General features: G+C 36.1%; 3 protein-coding genes and 1 pseudogene across 4 annotated transcripts; 3 read left to right on the forward strand and 1 right to left on the reverse strand.

Moving 5' to 3' along the window:
• Positions 1-259: 259 nt before the first annotated feature.
• Positions 260-7,112, forward strand: LOC142524037 (WD40 repeat-containing protein HOS15-like). 2 transcript variants are annotated; one of them, XM_075627762.1, is made up of 14 exons: positions 260-425; positions 1,974-2,119; positions 2,207-2,576; positions 2,757-2,851; positions 2,987-3,033; positions 3,134-3,278; positions 3,451-3,514; positions 4,838-4,996; positions 5,111-5,232; positions 5,473-5,547; positions 5,713-5,766; positions 5,851-5,924; positions 6,362-6,436; positions 6,716-7,112. In XM_075627762.1, the coding sequence occupies exons 1-14, from the start codon at positions 365-367 to the stop codon at positions 6,933-6,935; spliced, it is 1,707 nt and encodes a 568-aa protein (XP_075483877.1). In that variant the 5' UTR covers positions 260-364; the 3' UTR covers positions 6,936-7,112. The 2 variants fall into 2 exon arrangements, with proteins under 2 accessions (XP_075483877.1, XP_075483876.1); XM_075627761.1 differs by having other exon boundaries at positions 1,974-2,114; positions 2,193-2,576.
• Positions 7,113-8,593: 1,481 nt separating this feature from the next.
• Positions 8,594-11,135, reverse strand: LOC142524038 (putative cyclin-A3-1). The gene is made up of 7 exons (XM_075627763.1): positions 10,545-11,135; positions 9,865-10,097; positions 9,615-9,767; positions 9,485-9,518; positions 9,234-9,383; positions 9,011-9,145; positions 8,594-8,911 (listed from the first exon to the last, which is right to left on the reverse strand). The coding sequence occupies exons 1-7, from the start codon at positions 10,896-10,898 to the stop codon at positions 8,837-8,839; spliced, it is 1,134 nt and encodes a 377-aa protein (XP_075483878.1). The 5' UTR covers positions 10,899-11,135; the 3' UTR covers positions 8,594-8,836.
• Positions 11,136-11,658: 523 nt separating this feature from the next.
• LOC142524012 (uncharacterized) lies at positions 11,659-13,764 on the forward strand (annotated as a pseudogene).
• Positions 13,765-15,130: 1,366 nt separating this feature from the next.
• On the forward strand, positions 15,131-17,917 carry LOC142524801 (metal transporter Nramp3.2-like). Its single transcript, XM_075628903.1, has 4 exons — positions 15,131-15,758; positions 16,287-16,423; positions 16,529-17,181; positions 17,561-17,917. The coding sequence occupies exons 1-4, from the start codon at positions 15,169-15,171 to the stop codon at positions 17,771-17,773; spliced, it is 1,593 nt and encodes a 530-aa protein (XP_075485018.1). The 5' UTR covers positions 15,131-15,168; the 3' UTR covers positions 17,774-17,917.

Genomic DNA, 17,917 nt, shown 5'->3' on the forward strand with positions numbered 1-17,917 from the left:
AATTATATACAGTTTTATATTATATATATTCATCATACATTTATAAGTTGATACTCATTTATTGGATGTATAATTTTTTTTATATTTCATTATATCTAATAGGTATGAGTGTCAATATATCGATACTCGCACAAATGTGTGCGATGAGTTACAAGATATCAAAAATATATATAGTCTATTTACATAAACAATTTATTATTTATTCTGGATAAGGACATTTTAGTCATTTGATACTAGTAACTATATCTCCTAATTTGCCTCAGTGGTTAGTGAGTGGAAATCAATTCCGAAATCGCAAAGGCCCCTTTTCTCTCATTGCTCCACCGGAGGAGAATTGTTTCATGCGGACGGTGAATTTGGCCCAATGATATCCTTGACCTCGTCGGAGTTGAATTACCTCATCTTCCGTTACCTTAACGAATCAGGTTTTTTCCCTTTCTCTCCTTTTTACGTTTGTATATTTTGGGTCTTTCTATTGTTTCAGTGGGGAAGGGAAGGGTACTGGGTTTTAGATTTTCGATTCACTTGTTTATTGACTTTCAATAAATGATGAAATCTGGTTTTAACTGTCAATTATGAATATAATGCGAGTAAGATTGGCCTTGTGTTTCCGCTCGAATTGAAAATTTTCCAATTTATTTCGACACAATGCAAGTTTCAGAGTTTATATTGCTTAAATTTGCCCAGCCCCGGAGAGTGAATTGTTTGGTATGCGCTTGTACTGCCATCCTCGCTACCTTTGGAGGTTTCAAGTTTCTCTGGCTGGAATTGATGCAAATGGGCATGACAGTTCCTTGTTGAAAAGATTGTGTTGTTGTCGTTATGGATTATTTAGAATTACTGCTCGCTCTTGCAAAAGAAAGTATCAACAGAATATTGTAGGGGACAAGATTTTGATTCACACTTTTTAAAATAAACGACCATTGGAGTTCTAGATTTTGGTACAAGCTGTTCGATATGAATTCACAACTAGGGTTTGCAAATTTGAAACCATAGGTTCAAAAACCGCTTCTATTGTTCGTAAAGTTGGTCTTGGGTGGCCTTTTGTTGCCTAATACCAGATCAGCTTGTATATGCATATCTTGGTTATTAATTCCAGGCATATAATTTTTTTGATATTCGGCTAACACATTGGACTGTTAAAATATAGAACTATTGATTGTGTTTTCTCCCTTGTGCTCCTGCTTTTGGGACAAGCGTTTTGAACGATTCTCATCTATCTAGTACCCCAAAAAGGTTGAATGAGAATGATTCTTTGTGATATATTATAAAGGTCACATGTTTATCTTGAAATATGCGGATAATTTTGTTTATTTGTAATAATCACTGTTAATTAGAACATTGGAGTTTTGGCAAGAGTTACAAAATAAAAGTAAAAGTGTTGTGCCCACTAAATATAAATAATCTTCTGCCAATTGTAGATTATTGATATTATTAATGCTTTGGGAGATTTGCTATATCGATCCTCCAAAAAACACCAATACTTGATCGTGATAGAGATCTATCCGATGTCATCATTTCCGAGCTTTCTGTGGTCCAGAAATTCAAGAATTGTTGGGGAAGGAAAGAAACAGAATAAATAGAAAGGAATTTGGCAACTCCGTTTCTTTTCCTTCATTATATAGGATCATATTCTTCTGTTACAAGGCCAAACAGAGTGATAATTAGGTCAATCAACTATATAGCATGTAGCTAGTGGTTGGAGATCCCCGGATGTATGCAACTTATAGACTTGGTTTATTGATCCAAAAAATCATAGTCATGGTCTTACTTTAATGGAATCACACAATGCTCTTAAATGAGTTATGACATGCCTAACAGTTTTGGAAAATTGAAGGAGACTATATTCATTTCGTTTTGCCACCTAATGAAAATTTTAAGATATTCAGATTTTCACACCTTCCACCACTCAAGTTATGATGACACCAAGTCCCTACGATTTGGTGATGTTTAATGCTTGCCCTATTTGTCAGGGTTTGCCCATTCTGCTTTCGCTTTAGGATATGAGGCAGGGATCAACAAGAGTACTATTGATGGAAATCTTGTTCCACCCGGTGCACTTGTTACATTTATTCAGAAAGGAATCCAATACCTTGAACTAGAAGCAAACTTTGGTAATGTAAGCATTCTTAATTGAGGTTGGTTAGAGCACTTTTTTTTTCACTTTTGAAAATGTTTTAACTGTTAGATAGTTGTTTCACCCCAGGATGATTTAGATACGGATGAAGATTTTCAGTTCCTAAACCCTCTGGATCTTATAACCAAAGATGTACATGAACTTCAAAAGATCGTGAAAGAGAAGAAAGAAGCTAAGCGGAAAGAAAAGTCCAAGGGAAAGGAGAAAGACATAACTGAAAATGGGCGGGAGCATGGCCACGGAATTCCCATGGAAAAAGAAAAGGAGCTTGCTAAAGAAAAGGATAATGAAAAACAACAGAGGGAAAAAGAGAAGATAGAGAAAGAAAAGGAGAAAGCAACAGGTAAAGAGAAGGAAAAGCCATTGGAGGGTGCCAATGTTGCAAATCCTTCTGGAGATGAGGTTAACGGCAGACTTGAGGGGAATGCAACTGATACAGGTAATATACCGTCAGATTTTGTTTTACTTGCTACATATGTGCTCATTTATGCTGAAGATGGCTCTGTAATCTTCTAGATAAACTGGAAAATCACATGTTCATCTTGTAGTGCGTTTTTTCTTGCTATTCTTCATGATTTGTTTAAAAGACTTACTCTATTTGTTCATTGATGGTAAATAGGTCCAGAACCTATGGATATTTGCGCGAGTGTAGATTCCTTTTCCTCCGAAATATCAAGCAGTGATGTTACCGTTCTGCAAGGCCATACTTCTGAGGTTTGATCATATATCATAAATCTTCATCAATCATTGTTTAATTTTATGGCCTGCAGTTTATTGCAGAGGAATTTTGATGAACTATCTTGTTTTTTCCTTCGTAATGTGTTGCTAATGCACTTGTTTGTTTCACAGGTTTTTGCATGTGCGTGGAACCCAGTTGGGCCATTTCTTGCTTCAGGGTGAGCAAAACACCAAGTATACTTTGATGAATAATTATGTATAGCTTCCTATGAATTCATTTCTTGTGAATCGAACCTTTATTATTATTCTTTTTTATAGGTCTGGAGATTCGACAGCTAGGATTTGGACCATTGATGGGCCATCTAGCTCCAATATGCAAAATGGGCCGCATAATGTTGTACTGAGGCATTTCAAGGGTAGAACAAATGAGAAAAGCAAGGATGTGACCACACTTGATTGGAATGTGAGTTATTTCATTTTGTTGATACTTCTTAGTGTTTTCTCATTGTAAAAATTTCTAAAATTTGTTCCTTCCTTTGTATGATAACTCAGGCAGTCAATGGACGGGCACATATATGATTCTAGTTCTACATGATTATCAATGTTTCCTTCTACTTTGGCTTGTTTTTATATAGGTTGATGGTGCACTACTTGCTACTGGTTCATACGATGGTCAAGCAAGAATATGGAGTAGAGATGGTAAGCGTAATTTATATGGTTGTTCTAAAATTTTTCCCTCTGTAAAGCTTGTCATGTTCCGATTGAACTCGGTTACCTCTGGAAATGATAGGAGTTTTTGAATCACTCAAATCATAATCATAATTTAGGATCATACTGGGCTTCAAATTTTTCGTTTGTGCTTCAAGATGTTAAAAAAGCACACCCTTTATAAGTTGAAACTAGTTCAAATATTTCCCTCAGTTTTGCGATTACTAAGCACTTTTAGTTTAAGTATTTATGATGACTATGTGGTTCATGATGAATATGGGAGAATCCATGGAGATCTGTAATTTTAGAATTATTTAGCATCTCGGTACGATTGCTTTACAGATTTATTTAGCGTCTCAGTACGATTGCTTTACATATTTGAAGTAATAAAAGTTATTTTATGCTCTTAATCTATATATCTATAGCTTGAAGAGTATTTCAAGATTGATTGCTAATATAACAGGGACTAATTGAACAAAATAGTAATTAATGCAACAAATATGAAAGCCGAATAAAAGTTTGAAGAAAGAGAGATTTTGCCATAAAAGTTAGAATGGGATTTTGACAGTTTGACTTGTAATGCTCTATGTCCTGTCAGTTCAGTGGCAAAGCAACCTTAAAGATAAACAAAACTAGAATGTAGCTCTTCATGTTCAAATTTATAGGATAATGCCTTGAAACTGTGAGGTGCTTCTGCTACCATTCTCTTTCCAGCTCATTTTTTTTACAAAATGTCCAAGTTCTTGGCCTTTTGACTTGACTCTTTCTTGTTAGTGAAAAGCCGGTGAATGATATTGAATCGCAGTCTGTAGTTTAAAATAAGCTGCCGGTGGTAAGCTATTAACCTTTTCGTTGAAAATGATAATTCACTACCTCTTTTGGGAAAGGTCTTGGATTCAACAAGGTCATAGCATCTCGATGCCCCACTCCTACCACCACCACAAGAAGAAAAAGGAAGGTGGTGGTGGTGAGCAACAAGATGGGAATGTTTTGCTATTTCTGAGGAAACTAAGAAGCTATACTGGTGGGTTTGAATTTCAGTGTCAAAGTGGGGAAGTAGGATAAAAGGTACCTTCCCATTATTCACCTGGGAAAATTGGAAGACCATCAAACAATGATATGAGGCTATTTTGGGAGTGGAATTTTTTTTCTGCTATTTTCCAATTTCAACTTGAGTAAGCTACAAATCAAGAGTGCAACAACCAATTTTTTCCTAGTTATATATATTCATCTAAAGTGCTGTTTTCATTGTGAGTGCTTGGGTCCGTATTCATCTCTAAATATGCATAATGCGCTCACATGGTTTGTGTCTAGGGGAGTTGATCAGTACATTAAATAAACATAAAGGGCCGATTTTCTCCTTAAAGTGGAACAAGAAAGGGGATTATCTTCTCAGTGGAAGTGTTGATAAAACTGCAATTGTATGGGATGTCAAGACCGGAGAATGGAAACAACAGTTTGAGTTTCACTCAGGTTTTTAACTCTTTGTTCCTTCTTATTTTAATGGTTTGCTTTATGCATGTCAATTTTTCTGTATTTTGTGTCTTTGGTTACATCATACAGCTATTACATGTGTTTATGTTGCAGCTCCTGCCCTTGATGTTGATTGGCGAAACAACACTTCATTTGCAACCTGCTCCACTGATAGCATGATATATGTTTGCAAAGTTGGAGAGAACCGACCAATCAAAACTTTCTCTGGCCATCAGGTTTATTTCTGTTTTTACATTATTTCAATAATTTCCACGATAATGTACCAGAATTTGCACAAAATTTGTCATTTTCTGCCAGCTTTATAGCTAATAATGCTAATCTGTAAACCTTATGTAAGTTGATATTTGTCTCAAAATATCTATGTGCCTCACAATTGAAGCTTTATTGTATGAAAAGAATGCATGCTTGAATACGTTTTACTTATTTTACTTTAATATTCTCATGTTCTGTTTTAGGGTGAAGTGAATGCTATCAAGTGGGACCCCTCTGGCTCTCTACTGGCTTCGTGCTCTGATGATTCTACGGCAAAGGTCAGATGCACTATGTGTTTTAGTGTGATTAGTTATGTACTGTTCCCTCACAATTGGCCAAAAAAGGACTGTAGAGACTGTATCTCACTGAGCATATTTTATTCATCTATTCATTCTCTTAATGCTAGCATACAATGGGGTGACAACTGGCTGATTATAATGCAGATATGGACCATGAAACAGGACTCCTGCTTGCTTGATCTGAAGGAACATGCCAAGGTATGACATGAATCTCGTCCATCGTCTCCTTTGTTCTGCAAGCTGTAAATCTTCTTTATGGACATGTAAGTACTATTTTCACAGGAGATATACACTGTCAGATGGAGTCCAACAGGAGCTGGGACCAACCACCCTAATCGGCAACTGGTGCTAGCCAGGTGACTATTCTTGCCTCTGACGATTGAGTGATTAGTGATTACACAATGTTATTTGGTTGTGAGGTTGTATGGTTTATACAATATGAAGACTTTGCGGAACTAAAAGGAAAAAAGGGAGGAAGGTTAAAGGGTCACTTTAAGATGGGTATTCAGTAAGGCTGGAGGATAAATGATGGGACAAAGATTAGCAATGAATATGAATAAACTAAGACCATAATCTGCAGTCCTTGTTCAACCACGATCGAAGACCTCTTGATTGTATGGGATTGTTGGGTCATTTTCCCAGATTTCACTAAACACAATGGGCGATTTTTGTGCCATATCAAGCAATCTGCAAATTATGGCCAGTTCGTACATATTTTAATTAACTCAATACGCAGTTCACTTTTGTAATTTTTTCTTATGGACTATTATCTTATACTCCCTTGCATCTGCAGTGCCTCCTTTGATTCAACCATAAAGCTTTGGGAAGTTGATGTTGGGCGTCTTCTCCACAACTTAAATGGCCACAGGTATGGCACCTAGATAAATTTTACATAAACCATGAAAATATGTCTAAATTTTACATAAAACCATTTGAGTGTTGTCTCGTGCTTATCATCTACTCATTCGAACCATGACTTTGCTTTAATTCAGTTTGCTATGATAATTAAGACTTTGAACCTGATGAACTAAAAAACCCAAAAAAAGAACACACATTACAGAGCTCTTCTGATGTTCTTGATTTCATTGAATATAGAGCTATTGTTCAATTCTTCTACTCACTCTAATGCCCACCAATCCAACTACAGGGATCCTGTTTATTCCGTTGCATTTAGCCCGAATGGCGAGTATTTGGCTAGTGGATCATTGGATAAATGCTTGCACATATGGTCTGTGAAGGAAGCCAAGATAGTGAAAACGTTCACTGGGAATGGAGGGATCTTTGAAGTTTGCTGGAACAAGGAGGGTGACAAGATTGCAGCTTGTTTCGCAAACAATGTGGTTTGTGTCTTGGATTTCCGAATGTAGAAATTAGAAGATTATTTTGCACTGTTTTAAGATGTATGAGATAGGTTTTGGTGACACTGACATTGATGTAGGCCGTTGGTCTAGGTTCTGTTCAATCTTTGATACCCTTTAGAATGTTGAAGAATATCGAACTAGTTTAGTTGCCTGCGAAATTCGTTTTGGGGTTGTAAATTTGTCTCTTCGGTGTCATTTAAACGCCCTCTTTTTTTAACATTGAAAATGATACGTATCTATAGGAAGTTAGAACCAAAACACTGAGCGGCCTCGCTAAAGAAAAATGTATAATCTATTACATGACCGATGCCAGAACGGCGCCATTTATTTCTTGATCTCATCAATCTGGATCACATTTTCCTTGGGCTTGAAATCAAAAGAGTATTAGCTGATCAAACGGGAGTTTCTAGTGTTCAGGTTAGCTGGAAAATCCACATTTGACGTTTCAGTATATGGGATCAGCGGCTGCCAGGATAGAGTGGGCTCGAACTATAACATTCCCAGGACTCCTAGCTCCTGCTTCTCTCTCGCAGCCACTGATCCCATATATCGAAAAGTCAAATGTGGATTTTCCAGCTAACCTGAACACTAGAAACTCCCCCATTCTAAGGCCCAATTAAATCCTCGGCAAATTTCGACCAACCAAGCGTAAAGTATTTCTCACCCTCAATGTGCTCGAGTAACCCAAGATTCCCAGAACTGGCATTGAGCATGGCGTTTTGTGCCAGCATTTCACCAAGTTTCTGCACGAAAACAATGGGCAAAGTGAAGCCTTCGTTGGACAAGACCTTCAAAATAGAGGGTTTGGATCGTTGCTTCCCTCCCATGGGAAATCAATACTGAAAGTCGGCATAAATGAAGACGATTTCCCTCTGAACCAAACCATTGTTTGAAAAATCGAGTCGGACCCTAGGTTGAATCAGTGACTCGTATATAAATCTGGTTAAAACCAATGAATCCAGTTGCTAAAAACCAGCTGGATCAAATCTTATTGGTTTTGAAGTATTTTTTTTAAATCATTTAATTCTTCACATTTATATTTCTTTATTTTTTTCAATGATTTCTTGAAAATTTTGAATTTCTTCTCTCATTTGTGTTCGAACTTCGACATGAATTTCATACTAATATCTTATGTTTTTTAGTGTTGATAATTTATTTGTTTGATTTCTTTCATCTTTTCAATATCAATAAATATAATGATTACTTGTGCACGGTATATTGTTTCAGATTGTATAAAAATGATTTTGTATTATAAAAAATGATTGAGAAATATTATTATATATACTTTTAGGAGTTGAAAGTTTTGTAATTGTCACCCTATGTGGATGTATTCGAATCCTTGTTAAATTTATTAAACTTTTGCAATAAAACTTGTCAACAATAGAGATAGAGCATACATAAGTATCAGATTATGATATATTTTCTCTATTATATGTCTGATTTATTAATGATATTTACTGCTATAAATTTTTCTTAATATGCTTTTCGATATATTGCTACTATAGTTAGTTACGCGATGACAGACAAGGATTTACTGGTGATTGAACTTTGAAGGAATATATTGGAGCATTTTGAACTTTTTTCTAAAATAAAATAATCCAATTTTTAACAAATAACTATCACTATTCTTGTTTTGGTTAACATTTGCAACATTAAAATTCAAAACATAAATCTAAGTGCGCATATATAGTCTGACTATTCGCTTAAAATCTACATAGTAATGAAAAAAAATTATGAAGTAATCTAGGAAAATCTTCAAAAGTTGCCCATTTAAGTAATGGACATGCGTAATCTAAAGTAACCCTATACCGAAGCCCAGAAAAATAACCAACCAAACTGGCAATCTTGAAAGTTTTATGTACAATTTCCTGGATTTCGAGGGTTCGAAAATTATATTTCTTCAGAGTTCAGATGACGTTGATGCCTTCAAAAAACGACTTTGGTATCTCCGAAGGCGAAGATAATGTTGAGACACACTTGAACTGTTGCACAATGAAACGATTTTTCAAATACTATCCCAGGGTTAGAATAATATACATGAAAGCAGAACCCAGAAAACATGAGTGAGTGTTAGTGTTAACCTTGTGTTGATTGTATTTCTCCCTCACTGCAATCAAAGAACCACCCTTTTTACTCAATTGCAAGTCATGAAGGATACAAACACATTCTTTCAAATCCATAGCCTTGTATCTCGAATGACATTGCAGAGCCACATTCTGTAGAAAATTAAACGACAGTTAAGGTTATTAGAAATGATCGCACAGACAATTAAGTAAAACCGATTCAAAACCTTTTGGAATTTACCCATGGATGTTGATTAGGTTGGAGCGTAAATCTTGCAAGGAATATGACTGAAGCAGCTATCAAAGAAGGCAAGAATTTAATACATTCGTAATCCAGCAAACTTAACTCCGCAAGGTAGTATCCTAAGAATTCCACTTGCAGACTGGAATCCTGCATAAGGCAGTGTATAAGTAAGAATAATTAAATATCAACGATCGGAAAGTTACCAAAACACCTAGCATGTGGGGACTCAGATGTTACAAAAAATTTACCTTGTAATCTTCTTGAGCAATCCTGGTGAATCTTCTGAAACACCAATTACAGAAGGGAGAGAAATTTAGCCAAATGAATCAAGAAAAAGTCTAAGAAAACTGGACGTGATAAACCTTAATAGACCTCTACCTGAGAAATGTCTTAACGTTAGGGTTGCCCATTTCAAATTTAAGGGATTTGAGTACATCGGCCTCCATCATCACGACATCTTGTTTGGTGTACGTGTTATCAGTTATATAACAAAAATCTTCCACGTGTGGAGGAGTAATCTCTTCGTATTTTCTATAAATCACCAGAGAATATAAAAACTTGTCAGCGAAACATGGACAACACTGGTATTCTTAAAGAAAATATTTGATGTCAATCATGGGGTTCTTACGAAGCTATGAGCATTGAAGAAACACCAAGAAGCTGAAGTTTTTGTCTGTTAATAGCATTGGTAGATAAGAATCTATCGATGTAGGAAACAGTTAGATATAACGAATCCGAAACAAGCTTGTACTCTTCTGCAACCTCCACCAACCAATCTATTAAAATCCCTCTCATGTTTGCCGTAACATCCTTCTGAATCTTTTCCAAGTAATCAGCAAGTGGCCTTCTCTCGACCTCCATCTAGATAAAAAAAAAACACCAATCCAATTTAATATCCCAAACTACAAATTTCAGGTGATATGTGAAGAATCAACACAAGCAATCAATATGAGATCCAACAGCCAACTTTTATAGCTACAATTGCGATATGCTAAGGGCACTCATCTGCAACAATTAAAGCAAAGTTCAACTTTATCAAAATTAAAAACAAATATAATCAACAGCGCCATTTAAGCAGAAAAGGAAAGCTAAAGTCCTAAAACCCACTTCTCCACATTTAGGCTTTGCCCATTCGTTCACTTTTAGACTCAAATAACCTCATCATCAAATCAAACCCAATACATTTATCAATTAAGATAAACTTAAATAACTAAAATTAGCTGCAATTGCATTCAACAAAACAAGGAACTGTAGTCACTAAATCCCAAATAAAAAGAAAACACAGTAATAAATCAAAATCAGGCTGACCTCCATATTATGAAGATAACCATATATATCAGAAACATAGGCTCCACACATCTGCGGGTCATCAGATCCAGCAACCACATCAATCCAAGAATCAAAATCTTCCTTCACACCTAAAGTGTCCTTCGAACTCGATTTACTATTCTTCGCATCCCTTTTAGGCTTAACTTCCTTCTTTTTCTTTGCAACGTCGCACTTCATTTTTCTCTCCAAACCCAAACCCTGTGAAGACGCAACATTCTGAATCTCACCCAAAACAACCCTCTTCTTCTTGTTATGCTCCTGCGCAGACTCCGTCGCCGCTCGCTTCTTAGCCGCCAAGCGCGTGACCCTGACGCAGTTTTCTTGGTCGGCCATTTTAATTTAAGAATCCTTAAAAAGGGGGGATTCAAGAAAATGGCTGTGACAGTGAACAAGTTGAGCTCAAGGGTTTCAGTATATAAGCTTCAATTAGAACCGCTCTTCGATAGGGTTTTGAAAAATATCAAAGCGAGCGCGGTTCGAAACGAAACTGAAAATGGGGCTTTGATTTGATTTTCAGACTGTGCAAAAAGTTTTGAAATTGGAGGATTTGGAAATGAGTTTCCCTCCCGCTTCACATTTCAATTCACAAACGGTTATTTTGGTAAGGTTAATCTCATTTATATTTAAAATTAAAATATTACGTTTTCTAAAACATGTTAATTTTTTTCATTTATTGGTGTGATGATATATGCTTTCTTTTAATTATTATAATGTAGTAAATAAGGCGATACTTTTGGAGTGTTATCAACATTTTTTGGTTTTAAATTCGTAGATTATGAACATATAAGTAACGTTCTGAACATAAAAATGTGTAGCGTTTAATAAATAAGTTATTCTAATATTAAATTTTTATCAAAATCATTTTTTTAACATATTTTTAGATTTCAATTAAATTAAGCAAAAACTAGAGAGAAAAAAATAATAAAAAGTTAAGAATCACTTTTTATAGTGCATTTTACAAACTCGTAAATTATGAATTGGGAATAATTACTGAAATAATTACTATCTAATATAATTTTAAGGATTTTTTTTTTCTGAAACAAATTTTAAGTTAAGTACTTTTTGGGAGGTCGGAATGGGTTGGATCCAATAAATGGGGACATCTCGGGCAGGTTTACATAATTATATGCGTATATTGAAACATATTTTATAGATTATTAATTATCCTACAGTATTGTTTTTAAACATTTTATAGATTATTAGGAGAACCAAAATGAAATTAACGTGGTCCGTAGTATGAAATAAATTTTCTAAAAAATATTTTAAAAAAATAAAAGTTCTTATTGATTTCTTAACTTGGCATATACTTTAATTTATCATGCTATTTTTCTCCTAACGTAGAGTTGGTATGAAAATTGCCCCCAAGAATTCTTCAACGTGCCATGTGTAGCTATATCGACATCAATTACTCTGTACCCATGCTTCACTCTATAAATAAGGCCTTACTTTCCTTCATTTCTTTAACCAACTCTCTGATGGCTACATCAAACTTTGCAAGAGATTAGCCATTATACTTGTGATCCTAATTGGTCTGACTACCATGTTAGAATCTTCCCCTTTAAGCTTGATCACAGACAAAGAAGCCTTGATTTCATTCAAGTCCAGTGTTCCAAATCCTCTTATCAACTCCGGAGCAAAATCTGCCGCCTTGTAACTGGAGCAGCGTTTCTTGTAATAAATTGGCCCAACGTGTTATTGATCTTTAACTTTCCGGCCATCGTTTTTAAGGTCACTTGAGTTGCGAAACAACCAGCTGACAGGAAAACTTCCTGATCAGCTGGGCAACCTATTTTGCCTTCGAACTTTGAACGCGAGTTTCAACAGTTTGGATGGCGTCATACCTTCAAATTTAGGCCAGTGCAGAGAGCTAAGAGTGGTAGATTTAATGCAAAATCAGATTTCAGGGAAAATTCCTGAAGATCTCAGCACACTCATGCAGCTACAAGTCAAGATGAATCTTGCAAGAAACCAGCTTTCCGGTGATCGTCCATCATCCTTAGCAAACATTTCATCTTGCGTATTTGAACTTAGGCACTAATAGATTAAGCGGCCCGATACCTAGTGATTGTCCCGTATTGTCAACTTGACCGTTCTTGATCTCACCATTAACAATCTCTCTGGCACTGTTCTCCCTCCATATACATCTCTTCTTCTCTTGTATATTTGGCTTTAGCTTCAAACAGTTTGTGGGAGACCTACTTGGATACGTTGGATTGACGTTGCCAAACCTTTTAGGATTCAACTTTTGCATCAATAAATTCACAGGAACCATTCCTTGGTCCCTGGGCCTGCAGAACCTCACAAACATACAGATCATTCGTATGGCCAATAACCGTTTGCATGGGGAGTACTATACCTCCTGGACTTGGAAACCTCCCAAAACTTGGAATGTACAACATACATAGGCTTCAATAACATTGTCAATTCTAACAAAGAGGGAATTGGTTTCCTTGAATTATTATCTAATAGCACCCAGCTGAACTTCCTTGCCTTTGATTCCAATCTTCTTGAGGGTGTGATTCCCACGGACACGTCCGTAGGTAATCTTTCAAATGTACTAACAGAGTTGTACATGGGCATATACAATATATATGGCACTATACCCTCTTCCACTGGTGACTTAAGGGGCTTGGAATTGCTAAGTTTGATGAAAATCCCACAAGTGATCGGGCAGTTGAAGGAGTTGAGAGTATTGACATTAGCTGAAAACAGATTGCCTGGAGTAATCCCAGATTCTTTAGGCAATCTCCGAGTGTTAACAGAGATAGATCTATCGGTTGATTGGAAGCATATCTATCACATTTGGGAACCTCCAAAATTAATTTCCATTAATTTGTTTTATAATAAGCTCAATGGAAGCATGCCAAGAGAAATTGTCAATCTCTCCAAGTTGAGTACTTTTCTTAAATCTTTCTGATATTTAACTCACTGGTAGTCTACCAGAACAAATTTGGCTTTTTTAGAATATTATGGAAATCAATTTTCCAGACAATTTAATAAACTGTCTGGCAACATTCCCAAGTCAATTGGGAACTGCAAGAGCTTGGAGAAGTTGATGATTGCCAGAAACAATCTTTCCGGGCCAATTCCATGTTCGTTGGGTAATGTCGAAGGGTTGGTAGCTCTTCATCTTTCTTCAAACCAGCTCTATGGTGAAATACCATTTGAGCTACAAAATTGTCTTCTTTACAGTTCTTGAATATTTCATAACGTGGAAGGGCAAGTTGTTAAATATTGGGATTTGAACACAACTTAACCCAAAAGGTAGCTTAAGAAAATATGATTTTCCAAATCATATATGTAACTTTGAGGAACTCCATCCAACTGACGTGAACATATCTCTTACGCTCAAGAATGAACAACGGATGATCCAATTATGGACAATCCAATACTTTCTCCACTTGGGTTGAAAACTCACTATCCACCCAGTAAAGAGCTCCGGCAGAAGAATGTCAAAGCTGAACACATCTCCCGCAGTTGATGGTTGTTCTACATATCCGTATTCTGCGAAAATTGTTAGCCATGTACGTACTTCAAAGTTAATGCAAGAATTACAAACAAGTAAAATTTATGATGTGCATGTCAAGCACTACATATATATGAAACATTTATGGATCAATTGAGGAGTTTCTGATTTAAAAAAAAGAAAGAAAAAAGGAAAGAAAAGGACTTTCGATTTGTAAGTGTTTCTAAAGGATATAATATATTATGTGATCGATGAATATCTCAATATGCTTGAATTTAATTTGATCATGTGTAAATGTATGTATTGTTTGTATGTTTTTACAGCCATAGGAATATTTTTGGTTCCGTAATTTGTATATTTTTCATATTGATTATTTTATTATCAGTTGACATACAAATTTAATTTCCTAACTTGCACTTTTTCATTTTAGTCATGTTATCGGTCAACTTACGGTTTTAGTACATTAAATTGTATTATTTTAAATTTTTGTTTTTTTTTCATTAGAGTGCTGACATGACATGAGACACATAAACAATATGTGTCACCGTATCAGTATTTCAGTGTCATGTCAATATTTTTCGATGCCATATCACAATTCCAATGGAAAAAGACTAATATTAAAAAAATACAAATGAGGATACTAATACTACGAATTGACCAATAACGAGATTAAAAATGTAAAATGTGCAAACTACGAGACTAAAATGTATCTTCATATTTTGATATACGTAATTAATTTCATTTGTCAGCCGAATATCGATTTGATTTATGTTTTCATTTTGTATAATTAAAAATTTTCAACGTAAATTTCAGTTTTAAAAAGTTTTAAATTTTGTTTTTGTAATATTTAATATTTCAGATTACTTTTAGTTAATATTTTAATTAATGGATATTCTTTTTGTTAAAGTGCTGAATAAAATAAAACTGTAATGTGAAAAATAATTAATTTGTAAGAAATCACATAAAGTATTATTATTAATTTTAAAATGTAAATTTAAAAAAATGGCTAGCTTGTTGTGCTTAGCAGTTAGCTCCCCTTAAAAAAGCCAATGTCATATATTTCCATTAAAATTCTCAGACTTTGACACCGCACTTGGGAGCAAAATAACAATACAATATTCCCATGCAAATCATCCAATGACCTCTTCTTCTTCTTCCACCACCCTCCACCACCACCACCGTCATGCAGAACACCACGACTCCAACCCCCTATTGCCGCCGTCAACCCCATCAACACCACACTCGCCAGCCCACGTCGACGAATCACAAGAAAACACCCTCTTACACGCCATCGAAATCGAGCCGCCGCTCGATGAGTCTCCCGGCACATCCGTGCCTCCCTTTTCTTGGAAGAAGCTTTGGAAATTCACGGGTCCCGGATTCTTGATGAGCGTCGCGTTTCTTGATCCGGGGAATTTGGAGGGTGATCTCCAGGCCGGCGCGATCGCGGGGTATTCGTTGCTATGGCTGCTGTTTTGGGCCACTGTTATGGGGCTGTTGATACAGTTACTGTCGTTGAGACTGGGGGTCGCGACAGGGCGGCATCTGGCCGAGATATGTCGGGACGAGTACCCTTCCTGGGCGGGCCTGATGCTGTGGTTCATGGCTGAGGTGGCTTTGATCGGGGCGGATATCCAGGAGGTGATCGGCAGCGCGATTGCTATAAGGATACTTAGCAAAGGAGTGTTGCCTCTTTGGGCAGGTGTTCTCATTACTGCCTGCGATTGGTAAGGTTTTTTTTTCCTGAATTAATTCATTGCTGTTTTTATTGTCATTATCTCTTTGATTAATAAATTAGATGAAATACCACAATAATTAAGTTAGTTTCTTGAATAATATATATCGAACCTATATCAAAATATTTTGGGAGTCCGAGGTTGAACATATGGACCATAGTTGCACGTTTAATATGGTAATACATATTTATGCATGAGAAAGTGAGATAAGATATAACTAGGTGGTTGGTATATTTAAAGAAAATGAGCGCAGAACCGAAACAACTGAATTTTGTATAGAGGCCAGTGATGTGTGTGTGTGTGTGTGTGTGTGTGTGTGTGTATAGACCATAAAATAGCCTTACGAAGTTGGTTTAATGAATTTATGGTCCCTTTTATTTCAAACTGATTATCAAAGACAAAGAAATCATCCTTACTTCAAAAGGTTTATATGTAATACCACCACTTTGAAGATTCAAAATTCAGCTTTTTTCTTCTTTATATAATTATGTCTAATGGATGCGGTACTGTCATGTACAGTTTCATCTTCCTTCTTCTGGAAAACTATGGATTCAGGAAGCTTGAAGCCTTTTTTGCTGTGCTTATCTCAAGCATGGCGTTCTCGTTTGCCTGGATGTTCGTCAACACAAAACCAAGTGGCCACGAACTTATAGAAGGTACTGGTTTCACTTCCACTCTTTCCATATATCTTAATTTTCTTGTAAATTTTTCTTCATTGTACTTGTTCGAATGAAGCATTTCTAACTAATGACCCGTTGTAGGAATTTTGATACCTAGGCTTGGCTCCAAGACAGTTCAACAAGCCGTTGGAATCATCGGTTGCGTCATAACACCTTATAATGTTTTCCTATATTCAGCTTTAGTACAGTCTAGAAAGATTGACTTGAAAAAGAAAGGGAGAGTTCAAGAAGCCCTCAACTACTACACATACGAGTCCTTTACAGCAGTATTTGTCTCGTTTATCATAAACTTGTTAGTCACAACAGTTTTTGCAAAGGGATTCTATGGTACCTCGCAAGCTAGGACGATAGGTTTGGTAAATGCTGGAGAATACCTTCAAGAAAGATACGGAAGCAGCAAGTTTCCGATTCTTTACATTTGGGGCGTCGGTCTTCTCGCAGCCGGACAAAGCAGCACCATTACGGGGACATATGCTGGACAGTTTATTATGGGTGGTTTTCTGAATCTGCAGCTGAAAAGATGGCTAAGATCATTGATCACCAGAAGTTGTGCCATTTTGCCGACTATTATTGTGGCTATTGTTTTTAATCGCTCGGAGGAGTTGCTCGATGTTTTAAATGAATGGCTTAATGTGCTTCAGGCCATGCAAATACCATTTGCAGTTATACCTCTTGTCCACTTGGTGTCAAACGAACAGATTATGGGTGGGTTCAAGATTGGAACTGTTTTGGAGGTATGCTTTCTGGTTAATATTATTGCCATCAATTACAAAAATTGACGATTCTGGTCATGGTCGAGTCAAGCTCAAGCAACATCATGCTCGAACTTGCATTCAAATTCTACTCAAGGGCATATATTATAATGACTCGTGCTAAGTTTGTTAAAACAAGAAACTGCATTCATCTCTGTTATTTATGGCTGTTTATGCGGGACAAGTACAACAATCAAAACACTGCACTTATCTTGTCGTACCATTTAAAAGGCTATCTGAATTGCATGTTAGATTTTGGTAGAACGACAGATTTAGATCCTATAGAATTAGCTGAAACCACTCATTTATCATACACGAATGAAGCAAACTCATTTTTCCCAGTAATATCTTGTTTTTTCAGAGGACAGCTTGGGGTGTGTCTACGCTGGTAATAGCAATAAATGGATACATTTTGGTGGATTTTTTCATGTCAGAGGTTCATGGATTGTTGTTTGGTATTATAGTGTGCTTGGGGGCATCCTCGTACGCAGCATTTATCGTGTATCTTGTATTCCGCGGCACCAACCTCGTTTCCTGCTTCGGTTCCCATGCATTTGCTTACACTAGAACTTAGGACCATGTTCAAAATCAATGAAGAATTGTGAGTTAATTACACCATAAATACATGTATAGCTGGGATCGATTTTAATGAGATTTAGATTAAATAGACATATACTTTTTTGCCATGTATCTACAACTCTTTACTATACTTTGTACA

The sequence above is a fragment of the Primulina tabacum genome, chromosome 14 (assembly GCF_025594145.1).
Source record: "Primulina tabacum isolate GXHZ01 chromosome 14, ASM2559414v2, whole genome shotgun sequence".
Classification (NCBI taxonomy): domain Eukaryota; kingdom Viridiplantae; phylum Streptophyta; class Magnoliopsida; order Lamiales; family Gesneriaceae; genus Primulina; species Primulina tabacum.